This window comes from Lissotriton vulgaris, unplaced genomic scaffold, assembly GCF_964263255.1.
Source record: "Lissotriton vulgaris unplaced genomic scaffold, aLisVul1.2 SCAFFOLD_2001, whole genome shotgun sequence".
In the NCBI taxonomy this organism is placed as follows: Eukaryota; Metazoa; Chordata; class Amphibia; order Caudata; family Salamandridae; genus Lissotriton; species Lissotriton vulgaris.
Genome location: NW_028248739.1, coordinates 25,392 through 46,026, shown reverse-complemented (window position 1 = coordinate 46,026; position 20,635 = coordinate 25,392). Strand labels below are relative to the sequence as shown.

Below are 20,635 nucleotides of genomic sequence, written 5' to 3'. Positions count from 1 at the left end.
GTGGGGAGTGCCCTAGGCCCATGTTGGAAGGCAAAGTGGCCATGACGCCGGACTTGGATGCCAAGATGGCGACTTTCCTAGCGAAATTCATGAAGGACTCGCGTAAAGGCATTGACCACTCATGGCGGTTGTGCCAAGATAAGTTGTTGGACGCTGTAGGGCCCATTACCAAAATCCTTGATATGGTGGAGGAAGCCAAGGTCAGGGGAGCCGCCATTTGTCCTTACGTCCTGTCGAATTGGGTGCAGAGGGTGATTATATTTTTAGTAAACGCCAACTGCGCCCTATCGACCGAACGCCGGAGATCTTTCTTGATTAAACTTGACCCGAAGCTGGGGGACCTAGCCTCCTCGGAGGCAGGGGCAGTTGCCCAAGAAGGTCTCTTTGGGGAACCCTTTATTAGGGAGTTGGGCAAATTTGTGTCAACCTTTACTTCGCTGGATAAAGCCCAATCCAGTATCAAACGTGTTTTCCAACAACGTTTCTTCCAGGGGGCCGGTCGCGGTAGGGGCCGCGCGACCGGCCGTGGCGTGCAGAATGTCAGCAATAGAGGGCAAGGCTCCGGGCGAGGGCAGTATAACACCTCAGCCAATTTCACCAACTTCTACCCCACAAGAGGGCAACGCTTCGGAGGTCGAGGATTCAAGAAGAACGCTGGAGCTAACAACTCAAACGGTGAGTGTTATCCCTGCGGAGCAGGTACAGATTGGCAGTCGGCTAGCGGCCTTTCAGGGGGCGTGGGCAGAGCTTACAGCGGACGCGTGGGTGTTGCAACCGTCCGCGGGTTCCATATCGAATTCTACGACTAGCCCAGTCAGGTGAATACCCCACGTCCTATAGTCTTCTCTGTGTCAGATGCACAGTTGATAGACGACGAGGTTGCGGAGCTGCTTCGCAAAGGGGCCGTTCGTCAATCAATTCGGCACCCCTCAGGTTTTCTCAGCAATCTGTTTTTGGTGGACAAGCCCGGCGGCGGCTGTCGGCCAGTAATCAACCTCAAGGAATTCAACGGGTGGTTGGTTTATCGACATTTCAAGAATGAGGGGATACATCTTCTTCGGGATGTTCCCCTTCCACGGGACTGGTTGGTGCGGCTGGACCTCAAGGACGCCTACCTTGTGGTTCCTATTCATCCACCGCATCGCTGCTTCCTGCAGTTTCTCTGGAGGGACTGGGTGTTCGAATTCACCGCCCTGCCGTTCGGACTGTCCTCTGCCCCGTGGTGCTTCACGAAAGTGTTGCACCCCGTGGTGGAGTACCTGCGGGGACAGGGTACACGGCTGATCGTCTATTTGGACAACATCTTGCTGATGGCACAATGTCCTCAGAGATTGAACTCTCAGCTGCGCCTGACAGTGTCTCTGCTGAAGGGGCTAGGTTTTATCATCAATGGAGACAAGTCGGTCCTCGTACCTTCCCAGAGAGTAGAGTTCTTGGGGTTCATCATAGACTTCGACGAAGCCTCTCTCAGCCGTCCGTCGCGGAAGTTGTCCAAAATCAGACATGTCTTGCGGCAGACGGTGACAAGGTCTCACACGTCCTTACGGCAGGTCGCCAGGGTGGTGGGACTTCTGTCGTCTTCTATCCAGGCTATCTTCCCAGGCCCTCTTCATTACAGGGCCCTTCAACGCCTCAAAGCTCAACATCTTCGCAGGGGCATGTCCTACGAGCAGATGGTTCCCCACTCGGAGGAGGTGAAGGAGGAAATGACATGGTGGCTGCCGCACATGGATGCCTGGAATGGTCAGGCGATTTTCGGATCAGTCCCGGATCTCATTATCGAGTCCGACGCCAGCAGGATCGGTTGGGGGGCGCGCTGCGGGGATTTTTCCACAGGCGGCACCTGGTCGTCAGAAGAACAGAAGTTGCACATCAACTGTCTGGAGCTTCTGGCGGGTTCTTTCACAGTACGCTGCTGGACCAGAGATTCAGCGCAGTCGTGTGTACTGTTGAAGATGGACAACGTATCAGCAGGACGTTACGTGAACTATCTGGGGGGCTCGCGTTCCCGTGCTCTGGCGAATTTGGCGAAAGTGTTCTGGGATTATTGTCTGGACCATCATGTATCTGTGACGGCGGAGTACTTACCGGGCCAGGCCAATCAGGTAGCGGACTGGCACTCCAGACATCTGCGGGACTCCAGTCGGTGGGTTGGATGTTCAGGTCTTTTGATGGCTGAACGATCTGTGGGGTCCTTTCTCTGTAGACCAGTTTGCGTCTCGCTTAGACCATCAACTTCCGGGGTTCTTCAGTTGGAGGCCGGATCCGCTGGCGGAAGCCACGGACGCATTCCTCCAGGACTGGAGTCAGGAGAGACCCTTCGCGTTTCCCCCCTTTTCGATGGTGGTGCGGACGGCGGCTCAGATTCGCCGGCAGGTGGTAGAGCTGGTACTGGTGACACCGCTCTGGAGGTACCAAGTTTGGTTTCCAGTTCTTCTGGAACTTTCTTGGGATTCTCCAATCCTACTCCCCCGGTTTCCTCACCTGCTTCTCAATCCGGGTCGGGAGCCGCATCACCTCATCGTTCAGGGCTCTCTCCACCTCATGGCATGGAGGCTTTCAGGAGATGCTGGCCGCTCCCGGGCCTTTCGCGATCGGCTGAAGGGCTTTTGTCCAAGGCCTGGGCAGTCAGTACGTTGAAGCGCTACAAATCCGCTTGGACTAAGTACATGCGTTGGTGTCTTCACCAGGACTTGGATCCCTTGGTCGCAGGAGTTGTTCCCATCCTGAATTTTTTGGCGGAGTTGGCCATGGATGGGTTTGCGTACCGTACGATTAACGCTACGCGTTCAGCAATTTTGGCGGCACATCATCCGGTAGACGGATCACTGGTTGGGGGAACACCCTTTTGTGTGCAGACTTCTACGGGGTATCCGGTTGTCATTGCTTCCGGAACCTCGGTATTCCGTTCTTTGGGACGTCAATCTGGTGTCAAACCTTTTTCTATCCTGGCAACCTAATAGGTACCTGTCTTTGAAGGAACTCTCGACCAAGTTGGCTATGCTTTTATGTTTGGTATCTTGTCGAAGAGTGTCGGATGTGCGTGCTTTGGATGTCTCAGCACGAGGTTTTTTTCGCCGGACGGGGTCCCTTTTACGGTTGGCCGCCGCACGAAGTCGGCTTCTAGAACGATTTTGTATCCGGCTGTTGTGGATGTTCTGAAATTGTGTGTCGTTCAATGTCTAAAAACTTATGAAGATATGACTTTGGATATTCGCCTTCCGGGCGAGCGACAATTGTTGATTGCCTTACGAAAACCACACCATGCAGTCTCTTCCCCCACCATAGCCAGGTGGGTGCTCTGGGTCATGCAAGAGGCAGGTATAGATACCAAGTGTTTCGGAGCTCACTCCACCAGAGGGGCCATGGACTCTAAGGCTTTCTCTGTAGGAGCTCGTTTGGAGGATCTAATGCGGGCCGGAGACTGGTCCTCGGATTCCACCTTTAAGAAATTTTACTTCAAGCCAGTGGTGAATATAGCTCATTTGGTGGTGAGTTAGCTTGGAACTAGCATAATGTGAGCCTCCGGTCCTGCCATAGAATCGAAATTTGCCTAACTTAGGTAACGGTAAGTTTCAATTCTATTAAGGACACGAAGGCGAGGATTATCCCACCCAGGACGTCTCCGAGTGACATCCCACCCGTATGTCAGTAAGTAGTTAGGTTTTAAATGGTTTTAATACCTGTGTTCGGAAATGGACGAGGTTGTTGTTTAACTTTTGGTGATAAGCATGTGTTGTATACCTGTACAACGCTTACGCTGTTCTGTTTTTCGGCTAGGAAATGACGGTTCCAAGCAAGACCAGTAAGATGAGAGAGTAATTCGCGCAAAGAAAGAGGAGGAACAGAGAGAAGGGACTCCCTATCTAATGGCTATGGACACAATGTAAGGACTAATGTTGAGACCGGCCACGATGGAATGATGGGAGTTGTAGTTATCAAAGAAATTTTTTGGATAACGTCTTTGTGGAATGCTTCACTGTGTATTGGGGTATAAGCATTTTTGTTGGAAGCTTTTCTGAGGCTGCTGTGTTTTGTACTGTTAATAAATAGCGGAGAAAGAAAAGCATAATCCTCGCCTCCGTGTCCTTTATAGAATTGAAACTTACCGTTACGTAAGCTAGGCAAATTTCGATTCTATTGGCCATGTTCTCATGGTGTGATCGTAGAATGATCATTCTTCATTCGAAATCATCCAAAACCTGCACGTAATCCTGTGTTTTTTTTATCCATTTGTCCTTTAAGAATATGGAAATTATTTCACATCAGAACTAGGAAGCACACTTTTGCAACTTATCCGAAGCACACGCACATTTCCGATTTGACTTGCAACAAGTTTGACATTTGATGCACCACAAATGGACATTTCAACTGAAGGAAAGAAAACTTCTGTGATAACATTCACTGCTAAAGTAATCAAGTCAGCTTTTCTAATACAAAAAGGAAATAATGAAGGACAAAACGCATTACTAAAGCCTGCAATAAAAAGCCAAAATGAATTTTGAGGCCTACGCAGAAATCCACACAAGCTTCTATATTCTTTAAAGAAAAGCATACTCTCTTTAAGGCGTTTTAAGGATAATATAAACGCATATATGAAAAAATTCTCTTATAAACATTTGTCTAATTTCTCTCATGTGTCCCTAATAAAGCAAACATTATTCTGCTGCTTTCAGCTATTACATGTTAAAGCTAAAAAATTTAGCACAAAACGTTTCAATAATGCGTTTCTTCTTTTATCATTACTCACTTAAAGCACAAACTGTAATTATTTATTTGTATTATTATCATAGCACATTATTATGTATTCCAGCTTCTCTTCTCTCTCTGTCACGAGTGACTCAATCTCAGACCAGTTTTTCTTTGAAAATGAACCCTTCTGCATGATTTTACGATACAGTGATGACTGATTGCATGAAGAAAAGTGGGCACCGGCCCACCTTCTGAGGTGTCCCTTTATTGTTCACTTTTCCTTTTGTGCTGTCTCCAACATTGTTACATGGGTTCTATGGTAACATATTCTAATGTTAATATGTAAATTGAAGAGGCATGGTACACATGTTATTTTGGGCTAGTGATCGTTAACCTTGCAATGCAGGATAAGAGAATAAGGAGAGAGAAAGAAATGCTGAATCGCTCTGTAAGAACTGTCAGCATTGTGCTAAACTGTTTGGTGTTACACAGTGTTGTAATGGGTGTATACTTTGTAAGTGGTACAGTGCATAAACACAGTATGACTGGAAAAAACGCAAAGTATGTTTAAAAAAATGTAGAAGAAAACGAGACCTGGAGCGGCACTTAACAGTTTCATACAAATGCTTAATGCCGGTGGGGGCATACAATTCAGAGGATGGCTGCAACCTTCTCTTGTTGTGTTTGTGTTTGCTATGTTCGCTTTAGGTGGCCAAGGGTACGCCCAGACATGGATCCCTTGCTCCCTGTACGACTGGATTCAAGCTAGCCTGAATTATGAGAGGCGATACCCCAAAACCGGTCCTAAGATGTGTTTCCAGTCCAGGGATGACCTAGCCTGGCAGTTCGGGCTGGGCTGTTGCCATGAGGAGCAGAGTCAAGACTGATTTACATATGGCTGGGTCCAAACTGGAGTGGCCTATCCATCCCACCTAGGGTGAAAAGTGCTCCAGCAACAAATGATGGATGGAATGCTTAATCAATGTTGTTTACCCAAAACTGGTTAACTGAAAACCACCTCCTGCTGAACACCACAAAAACAGAATTCCTTATAATTTCACCACCTAAGCACACCCCCAAGCTTGACCTCTGGATGAAACATCTCTCAACATTCAACTGCTCCTTGGTTATCATCCACTCAGCTAAATCTCTTTGGATCACCCTAGACTCACACTTGAACATGAAGAAACATATAAGTAGGACATGTAAGGGTGTAAACCACCAAAGGAGGATTCTTAAAAACATAAAACCATTCCTCCCTCAAGAGGACTTCAAGCAGGTGGTACAAGCACTTGTTCTTCCGAGGGTAGACAATGGGAGCCGACGCTCTGTGGCCTTCCCAAATATACCTTGGCCTCGGTCAGGGCCTCGTTGAGTGCCGCTGCCAGACTGTTCACCGATACAAAAAGAAACAAACACATATCTCCAGCCTTAAGAACCCAAAATGGTTAACTTACGAAGCACGAATACAACTAAAGATTGCTTGTCTGACGCACAAAGCCCTCCACTTCAAAACCCCTGGCTACCTGGCTCATAAACTGGAATTTTCAGGAGGGGGCAGACCCTCAAGAAGAGCAAATTCTCTACTACTGAAACCTCAGACCTTTCGCAAAAAGAAAACGAGGCTCAGAGCCTGCTCTGGCACGGCACCAAAAATCTGGAACTCTCTCCCACCGTAAATCCGCAGAATCCCCCTCACGGCTGCTTTCAAACATGAAGTAAAATCACGCCTAATAAAAAAGTTCCTGCCCTAATTGGTCATGGACCGCCTGTTTGTGAAATGTCCTTTTTTGCTGTTGTTGTTTTGCCTAACAATTGTAATGCATATGATTCTATACCTTATCTTATTAAGTAATGTTTCTTGCATCCTTGTACAATAGTTCATTATGTTACCCTCCCTTACCATCTCTTCAATGTCCCCTTATTTTGTTCCCCCTTCCTTTACTGTGAAGCGCTCTGATACCCTTCGGGGTCTTGTTCGCGCTGTACAAAACTAAATAAATAAATTCAGCCTTAGTCAAGAAATCTGGGTTAAATCCATCATTATTTTGCTCACCCCACCACCCCATGTCTTTTAGGCTTTACATCAGCTTTCTGCACACTGCCCCTGTTTCCACTTGGATTAAAGAATTTGCGCATGGAGCTTCTGGTGATCTTTTTGTCATTTTCTTTGGGAGTGGGGGGGTCGCCTCTATGTGTCTCATGTGTCCTCATTCTTCTTTTAGGTTTTAGGCTATAAAGCATCACACATCTACTAATTGAATGCTAATCTGACATGTGCTGGTCAAGGGTGGTTGAAAAGTAAGCCACAGGTCCTCCGTGTATCTGTGTCAATACTGAGAGTGCGCACTCATCTCTTTCACTAAAAACACAGTGTAAAATATTTTCTTCAATCGAGCATTCCTAGAGCTGGGGCACAACACAATTTATCTTTCAGCTCCAGGAAGGCTTTGGTACATTCTTTATCCCAAGGGATTGGATCTGACACATCTCGATGTTTTAAACCTCTGGAGAGGTTTTACTGTCAGGGAAACATTTGGTATCCATTGTCGACTGTAGCCAGCCATTCCCAAAAACATTATGAGCTCTCTTTGTGTTTTTGATGGATTTATCTGTAAGTTAGCTTCCACTCTCTCTGGTGACACCTTTCTGACTCCCTTTGTAATTATGTGTCTTTGACAGTATTGCAGTTTACTTGGAGACACTTTGTGTCCATTCTCGTCCAGGTAATTCAATAATGCAATTGTGTCATTCTTGAAATCGTGACCGTAGACATTTACATCTAAATATGGGCCAATTTGGTCTACCTCTAGGACTGCACCAAATACATAGTGTTCTTCCACACTCAGGCACCGTCATTGTGAATTTTCAGAACAAAAACTCATCCAATTCAAACAAAGGAAATTTTCCTAACCTTTCTTGTTTCAAATATTGACTTCTGGTATACCATTTTGAATTTGAGTCCGGTTTAATTTTGGTAACTGGTTTATATTCATTCGGGGGATTACCAATTTGTCCTAGCATCCCAGAAGTCATTTGGTTCTGACCTGCATTTGATTCTGAAACTGACATACCTGTATCTTTTGATCTGTCATTCCCTGTAAATGTTGGCTTCCCTGTAATATTTTCAGGATTAAATTCTCTCTCGCTCCCAATGCCCCACCCTATTGCAAATGTGACTAGCAGTAATTTTCTTTAAAGCGGCAATATCAGATCCTGATCTCACTCCTGTAGGAACACCTCTATCTCGTCCCTGAGACACCCACATTCCATTCAAATTTGTCACAAACCCTGCTTGCAGGGAAACAACTCCTTGTATCATACCATGACCTCCTGCCAGAGATATAACTTGGAATCCATTTTGAGCCATCTTTGTCGGTCCTAACAAACTTTTCCTTATTTCTTCTCTGTTTTGTATCCAATTAGTCACTGCAGTACTTTGCATACCGCAGAATTTCATCTAATGATTTTGAGTGCCAACAGATGACATTTTGGGTGATATGTGAATAAATCTCGGGCTTCAATCACAAAACAAACTGTGACACACAAATACCCATGTCCTTCTCTTCAGGATGTTCACTACTACAATGCTGTTTGAAAACCTGCAACAACCTTTCATAGTACTCATAGTATTCATGAACAGTTTCCTTTGGTTCCTGAAATTTCAGTGAAGCGTTTCTAGTAGCATTTTCCACATCTATGTTTGTTACTCTACCATATGTTTTGGTTTTATTTACTTATTCTACTAAACGTATATATTGACACATTTTGTAGGGCATTTCTAAATATGCTTTTTATTTATGTTAAAATATGTTTCGAATCGCACTTGTAATGTGCTAATATATTGATTTCTAAATATGCAATCATTTCTCTCACATGTATCAAGTAATGATAATAGTGTCCAACATAAATATGTTATATAATAATATGCACAGCTAATTGCATTCCTCAATTGTTTATATAGACCAAAAGAAGATAGAAGTGATACTATTTATAACATGGGAAGAGTTTATTCCATGCTCTTTGATTGATGCAAAAATAGCCAATTAATGCGATAGCCCCGTAACTGTACACAGACCTGGGGCCTTTTTCTAAGCTTGCTGGTAAGCTAGTTGGGGTCATTAAGTATAGTCCGTCTAGCAATCACAGGCATAAGGCTGGCTGATCCATCAATGGGAGGGTATCCTGTCATGTACAGTTTCTTGTGTGATCTTAAGAGGTGTATAATATCGCCTTCGTTCAGGTCTGTTTAGTGAAATTAAATCTTGTCTCACCTAGCTTACCGGTAAGCCACAAAAAGGCCTTAGGCCTGCACACTGCTATAGGGCAAAACACGTGTTGGCTGTTATCGCACTAAATGATTGTTATCGCATCATTTGAAGAGTATGTCTATATAAACACTTGATGAATACAGTTAGTGTGTAATATTACATAAGATATCTATGTTGGACACTATTTCCATTACTTCATATATGTCAGATTAGCATTTAATTACTAGTTGTGTAATGCTTGATCTCCTAAAACCCCAAAAACAGTTTTTAAAATATAGCGATGGGAAGGGCTTTTTTTTCCCCCAGAGTTTTATATAGTGCGAACTTGACCCGAAGGTATCGGAGCACTTTACATGAGCACCAGTTGCATTACAGATGGACACATTCATTTTTTGGTAGGCAAGGGGAGATTAAGTGATTTGCCCAGAACCCCAAGATGTTGATGGTCCCTGTTGGATGGATATATATATATATATATATTTCCTACTGGCGGTCGCCAGTAGGTGTATATAGTTAGGATTTTTTCTCTATGGGATTTTTGAAAATTCTATGTCTAATAACTTTGGCGTTTGTGGACGGAATTGGCTGAAATTTTCAGGAAAATGGCACATTTTGTTTCTGAGCAGCTCCTGAAAATTTGGGGGGTGTTCGTCAAGGGGGGGCCGAGAAAAAAGGGGGGTCCCAAAACGCGTTTTTCCCATGTTAATTTCCATAGGGCGGTTGGCCTCACTTTTAGCTCAAACGGCTGAATGGATTTGCACGAAACTTGGCAAAATTGTAGGGACTGTTAGCCCGATGTGCCTTTGCTAGGTCTCAATATATGTGCTCCAGTGGATTTTGATAAATTAACGTTCAAAAAAATATATATATGTGTAACAGCGTCCCGGGTAGCGCTCCGGTTCGCGTACTTTTCGCGTAACGGAACTTTGCGAAGCGAAGCTGATTGGCTCTTCGGTGTCTGTCAACATTCTAAACAGTCCGGAGCGGCCGCCATCTTGTCTCTCGGTAGGATCGAGAGACAAGAGGAGGCCAAAACGAAGGGGGAAATGACCATAAGGGGGCATAGTAGATCCTCCCTGACCCCCTAGGTTTGATGTGGAGGCTTTAAAAAGGCCCCGCGGGGCAAAAAAAAAAAAAATCGTTTTTTTGTGTTATCAATAGTGTTGTCCGTATTCCCAGTCAGTACCCTTCCCCGCCCGCCCGCCATGTGCACAAAGACCGCATACATCCCCCATAACGTCAAGGCTAAGTAACTAGAACGTCATAAGGAGTTGCAAGTCGCTCCCATACTGGCGCCATTTTGGTCGAGGTCAGGCAGGTCCAGAGTATAGTTCAATGTCTCCAATAAGTAGCGGCAGGACCAGAATCCCTTTCGGAAGTTCTGGCTTCGTCATTACGAGCACTAGAAAACAAGACATTCTGGGCAGTATCGCCCTTGACGCAACCCTTTATTGTACAAGATGGTGTCTTTCAAAAGCCAGGGGTATAGGAGTATGTAACAAGCGAGCCATTTAATTGAAAAAACTAAACGTGACAAACAGTTGTAGGATCAGTGAAGGTTGATTTTTTTAATTGAAAGTATAACAGGATCAGTTACAATAAAATCCTTCATACGCACACCATGGGCGAGTGTCATGGGTAACATTACTTCGAAGCTTTATTAATACAATAATCAATAATGAAAAATCGACATCAATAGGGTTGTCCGTATTCCCAGTCAGTACCCCTCCCCGCCCGCCATGTGCACAAAGACCGCATACATCCCCTATAACGTCAAGGCTAAGTAACTAGAACGTCATAAGGAGTTGCAAGTCGCTCCCATACTGGCGCCATTTTGATCGAGGCCAGGCAGGTTCAGAGTATAGTTCAATGTCTCCAGTAAGTAGCGGCAGGACCAGAATCCTTTTCGGCAGTTCTGTCTTCGTCATTACGAGCACTAGAAACCAAGACATTCTGGGCAATACCACCCTTGACGCAGCCTTTTATGCTACAAGATGGTGTCTTCCATTCAGAAAATATTGTTGGCAGCATTTTGAAAGGAAAGATAAACGGCCGTTCTCCTAGTGAGTCTCACATTGTTACATTTATGAAGAATGTTGAAGAGTAGTATGTTGAAAATCTGAAGCCATCGTTCTACAAACTCTCAACCAGCCTTGGATGGAAAAATCCTGAAGAATGTACAAACTGAAAACCAGTTTTTGTTTGCATAGCATCAGCAGCAACACTTGAGTCAGCTTTGTGTGAAGCCGCCATCTTGATCCAATCAATACCGTCCCCTTGCACACATTCAGGGACCAGGCTGCAGGACGTGTCTTCAGGTCAAACGGATTGTGGGACAAGGTCAAGAATGGAAGAGTCACCAAAAGGCAAAAAGTTCCGCCGGACCCCGGGAGCCGGCCGCCTATGTCGGGGGCGATCTCAGGCCACACCAGGGCAACAAGACTTGGGGAGGGGGCAGGAGCCAAGCGCCCCCTCCCAGTCCGCGCCACCACATTGCTTCTCGGGGGCCTCCGTCAGGCGGTTCAGGGAGGCACTGCATCACATTGCTTTCCAATGCAGTCAGGTCCTCAAACAGCCCCCACTTACACTCACCTATGAAAATCTTACTATTGATGCTTGACTGAGACCAAGGTAGACAAGGTCCAGAATGGAAGAGTCGCTGTATCGCAAGAGTGGGTGAAATTTAGCCGGATGGCGGGTGAGACGCTGTAATAGCAAGAGCAGGCGCAACTCAGCTGGCCGAGAGAGACTTGGGGAGGGGGCAGGAGCCAAGCGCCCCCTCCCAGTCCGCGCCACCACACCGCCCCTGGGGGGCCTCCGTCAAGCGGTTCAATGAGGCACCGCAGGCAGCCGTTCTTCAGATCAGTGGCTCTCACCGGCAAGGCTCCCCTCCTTTAGCAGCGATCGTTGGCGCTGTGGTTGCGGCCGGAGGCTCCTGCTTAGTCAACGCCCCGGCCTCTCCATCTCGTAGGCCGCAAGAGTAATCGCAACTCAGCTGTCCGAGAGAGACTTGGGGAGGAGGCAGGAGCTAAGCGCCCCCTCCCAGTTCGCGCCACCACACCGCCCCTGGGGGGCCTCCGTCAAGCGGTTCAGGGAGGCACCGCAGGCAGCCGTTCTTCAGATCAGTGGCTCTCACTGGCAAGGCTCCCCTCCTTTAGCAGCGATCGTTGGCGCTGTGGTTGCGGCCGGAGGCTCCTGCTTAGTCAACGCCCCGGCCTCTCCATGTCGTAGGCCGCAAGAGTGGGCGCAACTCTGCTGGCCGAGCGAGAAATACCGTCCCCCTGCACACATTCAGGGACCAGGCCGCATTGCGAGGGTACCGCAGGACGTGTCTTCAGGTCAAACGGATTGTGGGACAAGGTCCAGAATGGAAGAGTCGCTGTATCGCAAGAGTGGGTGAAATTTAGCCGGATGGTGGGTGAGATGCTGTAATAGCAAGAGCAGGCGCAACTCAGCTGGCCGAGAGAGACTTGGGGAGGGGGCAGGAGCTAAGCGCCCCCTCCCAGTCCGAACCAATGAAAAGTGTTATTTTTAGGTCACATGACCTAGCCTTACATCATTAGGAACCCAAAAGTGAAATGAACCAATGAAAAGTTTTATTAACAAGTCACATGACCTGTTATGCTTACGTTACGCGCCCCGCGCCCCGCTTCCGGGTAGCTGCTTTTCGCGCCTCGCGCACCGGAGCACTTCCGGGTGCGCTAACGCGGCTCGTCATATGACAGAAGGGACAGGCAACAAGAACCATCAGTCAAAGAGGGGAGGGCAAGTTCTTCTCTACCGGGTCACGTTGGGGCTCCACCGGAACTGATCGAATTGGTAGTCTACAGTGTTTCTGGATGTTTCAGACTGAAGCTGGCGTCAGCATGAGAGCACCACCATCTCGTGACTCCGTCGTGGCCATTCCGCAAGCAATCATGGCAGTCGCTCCCCACCGTAAGTCTGCGGGAGTCGGGGGCCCCGGTGACTCTTGTAGAATCTTCAAGGCTGAGGGGACGCTTTTGGGAATGGGGCCCAAGCCCTAGCAGTCAAGCGTCCGAGTTCCAGGGTTGCCCAGAGCCATCCTTGCAGGCCAGGCCCAAGTCTGTGGTTTCGACCGCCATTTCCTGAGCTCCGTGGCAGCCGCCTCTCGCTGTACTGCAAGAGTGGGTGCAATTCATCCGGATGGCGGGTGAGACGGTGTAATAACAAGAGCAGGCGCAATTCAGCTGGCCGAGCGAGGCCCTGTGCCGCAGGAGCGGGCGCAACTCAGGTGGCCGAGTGAAGCGCTGGGGTGTAGCTGATAAACCTCCACCTGGGGAGGTGGGGGAGGCTCGTTCGCGCCGCCTCTCCCTTTCAGTGCACCCCACGCCGTCAAGCGTCCGAGTTCAAGGGTTGCCCAGAGCCATCCTTGCAGGCCAGGCCCAAGTCTGTGGAGCCGACCGCCCTTTCCTGAGCTCCGTGGCAGCCGCCTGTCGCTGTACTGCATGAGTGGGTGTAATTCATCCAGATGGCGGGTGAGACGCTGCAATAACAAGAGCAGGCGCAATTCAGCTGGCCGAGCGAGGCCCTGTGCCGCAGGAGCGGGCGCAACTCAGGTGGCCGAGTGAAGCGCTGGGGTGTAGCTGATAAACCTCCACCTGGGGAGGTAGGGGAGGCTCGTTCGCGCCGCCTCTCCCTTTCAGTGCACCCCACGCCGTGTCCTGGCGCAGGTATATGTGATGGTTGGACCAGGGCACCGCAGGACGTGTCTTCAGGTCAAACGGATTGTGGGACAAGGTCCATAATGGAAGAGTCACCAAAAGACAACAAGTTCCGCCTGACCCCGGGAGCCGACATCCTATGTCGGGGGCGATCTCAGGCCACACCAGGGCAACAAGACTTGGGGAGGGGGCAGGAGTCAAGCGCCCCCTCCGAGTCCGCGCCACCACACCACCCCTCTGGGGCCTCCGTCAAGCGGCTCAGGGAAGCATCGCAGGCAGCGGTTCTTCAGATCAGTGGCTGTTAGCAGCGATCGTTGGCGCTGTGGTTGCGGCTGGAGGCCCTGCTTAGTCAACGCCCCGGCCTCTCCATCTCGTAGGCCGCAGAGTAGTCGGGGAGAAATCCCGGGAACGGCGGCATGCATTTGGATCGATGTTGCAGCAGGCTGCCATGTAAATAGTTATTTAATAAAACGTTTTACCCTGTTACTTTGGTGGTATGTTGTATATATTTATAATATTTGCATAGTGTTTGTCTCAGAGGTAGTCCATTTTCTTTCTTTTTTTTTTTTTTCTTCGACTGCAGTAAGAGCATGCATATCGATATGCGCATGCTCATCTTGCTCACTACTGAGTAGTGGAGGTCAAGGCATGACGCCATGCCAGGTGAGCCACGTTGTAGAACTCTGTGGCATGTTTTGACGGGGGTGGTAGCTTCGTTAAAAGTCACCCCTGTGAAGCTGCGTTGCCTTCTGGGAGCAGTGCTGCTTCTAGTACACTCAGCTTCACGTGAAGCCACCCTATACAGGAGGTGCCTGTCTGGGATTTTCCTGGATGACGACACTGTTCTTGGGGTACTGGGGAGGGTGTATGGCATTATCCATACATAGCCTTGCGGTAATAAGGAGGGGATAAAGCGAGTCTGAGCGGGGAATTCCAAATCTGATGACACTTTGTTATGTGTTAATATTGTCTCCTTTATTAAGAGTATTTCCTTTGGTGATTTTATTCCTGAAATCTAAAATGGATTTTTATAATATTTTCCTTATTGGTAAAGGATAAATACATTAGTATAAAAAAATTATAAGAACATTTTAGGCCAATTGAAACAATGTAACACATGATTAGAATCTTAATTTCATCTATTTTATTTTATTGTCTGTAGATTTTGAAATATGTGCAATGTTTCACGGGACCAAATATCATGGCCATGCACACTATGCTGATAAACAAGCCTCCAGATCCAGGTAATAAGCCTATGAATCGTCTAAGTATATTCAGAAATTGGCTAAAGGTCTATTTAATATGTGCATGTATTAGCTTATATGTAAAGTATTGCAATCAAGTTCAGCAGGACCACGATAATGCACGTTTGATTTTCTCAAGTAACTCCGCGGTTGGAGTCTTTCTCCATTTTCTTTATTGTTTTAAAGTGATTGAATGCGTGGGGATATTCAAGTTTGGGTGAAGAAGGGGAAAGGTGTTCATCCACAGAAACTTACAGGAGACTATTTCAGTCTACGGAAGACTAACAGCTATTTTCATGGTTGAAGTTGAAGGCACAATGATCCCAGTTCAAGCTGAGGTCGTTCCTGTGACCAGTCCTCATCAAGGTAATAGAACTCAGGTAAGTCCAGGAAATTTGATAAGAAGCATAAATATCGAAGCATGGGTCTCTTTTGTCCCACCATTCCCAACACTCAGAGTCGCATGATGCCCCAAGCACCTCTAATCCATGGAGTCGTCTCGCCTCTACTCCCCACCTCCCTCCTCATTCATAAAGTATTCCAGCACTAGTCACTAGTCCCACACCGAACGGATTTCAATGCCATATAAGCTCCACTAGCTGAAGGTAGCCATGGGCCACATTTTTGGTGTAACACCGGCTCCCTGCGGCGTGTCTACTGTCCCATGGAACCCAAGGAAGCCTCCAGTTGGTCTACAGTCCACTGATCCATTTTCAATGCCTACTGAACCCCTCAACCTCACCTTGAAGTCTTTGACTTAAGCTCTACCCAATCTCGAACAGAAGCCATCCGCCTTCCTACATTTAATTCCGTGTCCAGGGCAGAGTTTGGTGCCACGACAAACGCCACAGGTGCACGTATCGACCCAGATATCACTGATGCTGGAAGGGGAGCTTATTGTTTTGTTGGATTCAGAAACCCACATTCCACCACCAAGACCTACACAGTATGCCCACTCTGAACAGGACTATGCCCCCACATGATGAATTAGGCACTTGAATATGTAGATAACAACAATAACCCAACGGTTAATGCTTCTGATTGTGCAAAACACATACTCACTACCCTTTCTGTCCTACCCCACAGATATGCCACTAAAACCACAATACCTCCTAGTGAACCACTTATTGTTATTCAATGGAGAACTTCAAGCTCTCTTAGCCAAGGGAGCAATATAAAAAGTACCAGTACGTTTTGTGTGTCTGAGACTGGTTGAATGCTCAGGGCATCTCACCGACTGGCCAGCACTTGGCAGGATCTTTAAATGCCAGGGCAGACGCACTCCGCTGTCATTGCCTAGCGTATCACGAATGGCAGTTCTACTCCAATTTGGCACAGGGCATCTTCCTGCTATGGTGCAAAACCTAGCACAATGTATTCACCACCACAGAGAACATGCAGTGTCCAGGCTTTTGTACTTGAGAGTTTTCAAGGCAGTCTTCCCTTGGGGATGCCTTCCGCCAGCATTGATGGTCTCCTGAAAACCCCTTCCCCCCCCCTCTCTTGCCCAGAGCACTGAAACGAGCAAGATAGACAGACCAGGCACAAGTCAACCCAGTGGGTATGGACTGGATGAGAAGAGTGTGTTACCCAGGACTATGAACATTTGTAATCTGATACGGCTGCCCCTTCAGGCGGACCACTTGTCGCTGCAGCAGGGTCAAGTCTTTTACCCAACCGTGCACAACTTAAACCTCAGTGTGTAGAGATTGAGCTGTGACAGTTGATGGTCTTCGACCTTTCTCCTGAAGTGATTCATGTCATCTTGGCGTCCATCTACCCAAATCTGTTTACTCAGGACGCTGGGAGAAGTTTGTTGTCTGGTGTTCCTCCTGATAGATCCAAACCCCTGAATTCACAGTTATCAATCTATAAATCTTTATTTCGGTACGTTAAGTACCATAAAAGATGCATAAAATACATTATAATTACATTACAATTTCACAATATACATTACATGGATCGCAAGGTCACATAACGGAACTAATAGTTTATAGGCAGTCCATTTTCATACACATCCTAGACACCGTTTCCGGGGGCAAAAAGCCACGGTAAAACATTAAAATAATTTAAAAGGTAAAAAGCTAAAAAGGCATGCATATAAAAACTTATTTAAAAAATCTGGGGATCCAACATTGAGACAGTTGATATATCATGTATAAATATAAAAAATATTCTCCTTCATAAGTGTCCAACATTGTTACTTAGAGGATTGCACCTGATATATAGATTCTACGACTTAAAAGTTTCAGACCCAATTTCATTCTCATAAAATTAACAGTCAGGAGGAATCTACTAACACCAAAGACTATTACCTGACTGGTATTAGTTTTTAGAAATCTTCCAGCCTCTTTGTGGGATCTGGAACCTATGTTCCGACAAAGGGGCAATATCCACCTTTTCCTTGGTATTGCATAAGTTGGGCAAAAAACAAAATGTGTAACGCATCTTCCTTTGCCTGGTTTGCACATAAGGTACACAGATTACTACTAATATTGGAACACCTCAGTTCACAAACATTTGTCCTAAGCGTACCATATCAGAATTTCATATAGATTGTCTTTGCTAGCGGTGGGTGAATCTCGTCCAAGAAAAGTTCAAAAGACGCTATGTCTTTGAACAATAAGAAATTATTTGTCAGAGATCCATGTGTTTTTATATTCACTATCTCATAACTCACATATGACCAGAATGATAGCTTTAAAATTTTCTTTGAGTACGAGTTCATTGATACAGGCTCATTCCAAAAGTGTGCTAAACCTATTTTTACCAACCAGGATCTTACATGTTAAAGCCATTGAACTTTGTTACACAATCTAGATCAATAACTTCTTTTAGACCTTCTTTATAGTCTGACAGCTCTGGGATCATCCACAATCTGACCCAGAGCATCGACGGTCTTAGAATTGCATGATGGTCTATGCGTTTCATATTCAGTTCTAAAAGAAGGGGAATCAACAGTGTACTAACTGGTAGTTTTAACAACGCCCTTAAAAACGTATTCTCCCCAATTTCAAAGGAGTTTCTACACATAGGTCCCCATAATTCTGCCCCGTATAGTACTGCTGATTGTACTTTAAATTTAAAAATCTCTGAAGCCGGGGTGACTGCTTTATTCAGGCTTTTACCATGTCTTTTCATTATAGGTAAAGAATTTTGTTTAAACACTATTTTGCTTTTTTCTATCTGACTTCTCCATGTTAATTTAGAATCCAGAGAAACCCCCAGATAGATAAAATTCTGGACACATTCCAATTTTTGTCCATTTAACGTCAGGTTTTCCCTAAAAATGTTATGGGGGTTTAGGGCCATATATTTTGTTTTCTTTACATTAATCTCTAGGCCCTTTGTGCTGCAGTATGTCTGAAACCTGTTTAGTAGATTCTGTAGGCCCCGGGGTGTTTGAGAAATAAGAATGGTATCATCCGCAAAAAGGAGGGACGAAACCCGTTCGCCCCGCAATTTTGGGGAATCATTATCTCAATCCTCCATACAAGAGGGGATGTCGTTGACAAACAGGGAAAAGAGTGTTGGGGCCAACACACATCTCTGACGGACTCCCCTCTTTATTGATATAGGTTGTGATAATTCCCCGTTCGGTCCCCACCTAACTTTTGCATAATTGTTCATGTGTAATTTTTTGACCAGCTTCAATAAGTCAGCTGGTAACCCCTGACTTTTAACTGTCTCCCATAATAATTCTCGTGGGATTAAATCAAACGCAGCCCGAAGGTCAACAAATTCTACGTACAGGTGGCCTTTTCTTAAGGTAATATACTTCCAGCATAAACAACAAAATCTTAGTACCTGGTCGATGGTACTTATTTTAGCTCTAACCCCTGCTTGATATTTTGTGAGCACTAACTCTTCTTCCATCCATGTATTAATACGATTTAAAACATGCCTTGAGAAGATTTTTTGTAATATGTCAAGTAAACTAATTGGGCGATAGTTAGCAGGGTCATTCCTATCGCCCTTTTTAAAAATAGTGATGATTTCTGCCCCTTTCCAGGTGTCCGGAATTTCTGCACCAGCAGCAATAACATTACATAAGTGGTTTATGTATGGTACCCAGATATTTGTTTCATGTTTGAATAAATCACCTGGTATTTTATCAAGCCCTGGGGCCTTCCCATTTTTGACCAAGGCAATGGCTAGTTCAGTCTTTTGATGGTCAAAGACTATGGGCATGCTCTCTATAGGTGCAGATGATGGTGGAGTGTGTACAACCTGCAAAGGCCTGTCCCCCTCTGGGATATCATATAATTTGGTGAAGTGGTCAATCCAAGTGGCCTCATCAAGGAAGACCTCTCATAAGCCCTTTTTCTTTTTATTGCCTTTTGCCACTATTTCCCAAAATAATTTTTGGTCCTTCATTTTGGCTGCTGAAAGCATACTTGACCACATTTCTTGGTCCCAACAAGATTTGGCTTCAGCCAAGGCTCTCTTATATTCTTTCCTGGCCTCTTTAACTGCCAATACATTGTTGTTTTTAATCGCCTGAACTAAGTTTAACTTTACAGTGCGGCACTCTTTGTTAAACCAAGGTTTACCTACAGACTGGGAATCAATTACTACTCCCATTTTTTTGGTCTTCCAAATGTGTTGGCAAGAGAGCTACATCTTCATTCTCCAGTATGTATGCACATTTAACTTCACGACGATTATTGCTAACTTTAATGTTGTCTGGGGTAGGATGCCACGTTCTCTCCATGACATTCTGTCCCAATAGTAGGCTCCTAGAAAAACTAATTTCAAGTGGGCGATGGTCGCTATCTGTTCTTGCTCTTATTTCCATGTCTACAGCAAATGACCATATATCCGAGGATAGGATAATGTAATCAATTTTACTCTGCCAGTTGTATCTAAAAAAGGTTGGGGCTTTGGGGCTATCAGATGGTAGGCATCCATTACATGCCCTCATCCCGTGGCCAGCCATTACCCTTGTGATTTGGAGGGCTAGGACAGTGCCAGCAACTGCCCCACTGCTGGATAATGATGGTATTTTATTGGCACTGTCTTCGTCCTCTAGCAACTTATCCAACCCTACAATGGGTTCAAAGTTGCAGTTCAGGTCTCCACATATTATTTTACTTGTTCCTGGATCTAAAGCATTTAAAAGTGAATCCAGGATTTCGATTGTGGGAGACTCCCTATAAGATGGACATGGTCTGTTGTAAACATTATATAAGTAGAGCAACTTTTTTTCATTAGTGACTATTTTCCCTCCAAGTATGTCTAAGGAGTCGATACTTAATTTACTAATAGTTCTGTCAACAGTCACTCTAACCCAAATGATAAGACCCCCAGACGGTCGACCCCATGCCGATGGGACTGCATTTATTTGGTAGGTTTTATATCCTACCCTGCGTACAGTTTTCGTGGCCCATGTTTCCTGAAGTATACAGATGTCGCTTGTATTTATTTAATGGTTCCATTCGGGGTCACTTATATTTGATCCCCCCACCCGCTATGTTCCATGATAGAAACTTTAGCTCAGAGGGACCGTTTAAATTAAAAACACTAGTTGGTAGAGAAAGACCAAAAGGGCTGGCAACACTAAGTACATTATCTGCTGCCTTAAATTCTATGCCACAGACTTCCTTCTGTAACGTTATTCCGCATAGTGAACCTAAGGTAAGAGTATGGGATTGATATACGTCACCACCTTCCATAACACGTGTACCAATCCCCTCTATAGTGGACCCTGTGCATGTCATTTCCTTTTCCTTGGCCGTGTGCATTG

At 46.0% G+C, this 20,635-nt stretch overlaps 1 protein-coding gene across 1 annotated transcript in view; it reads left to right on the top strand.

Annotated features, from left to right (window-relative positions):
- Positions 1 to 20,635, top strand: part of LOC147663839 (phytanoyl-CoA dioxygenase, peroxisomal-like) — a gene marked incomplete at its 3' end in the record, with an annotated part of 121,622 nt that overhangs the window by 78,003 nt on the left and 22,984 nt on the right. Inside the window, exons 5-6 of the mRNA XM_086950163.1 lie at positions 14,808 to 14,913; positions 15,196 to 15,269. Of these exons, the coding sequence (XP_086806289.1) occupies positions 14,808 to 14,913; positions 15,196 to 15,269 (180 nt within the window). The remainder of the gene's footprint in view (positions 1 to 14,807; positions 14,914 to 15,195; positions 15,270 to 20,635) is intronic.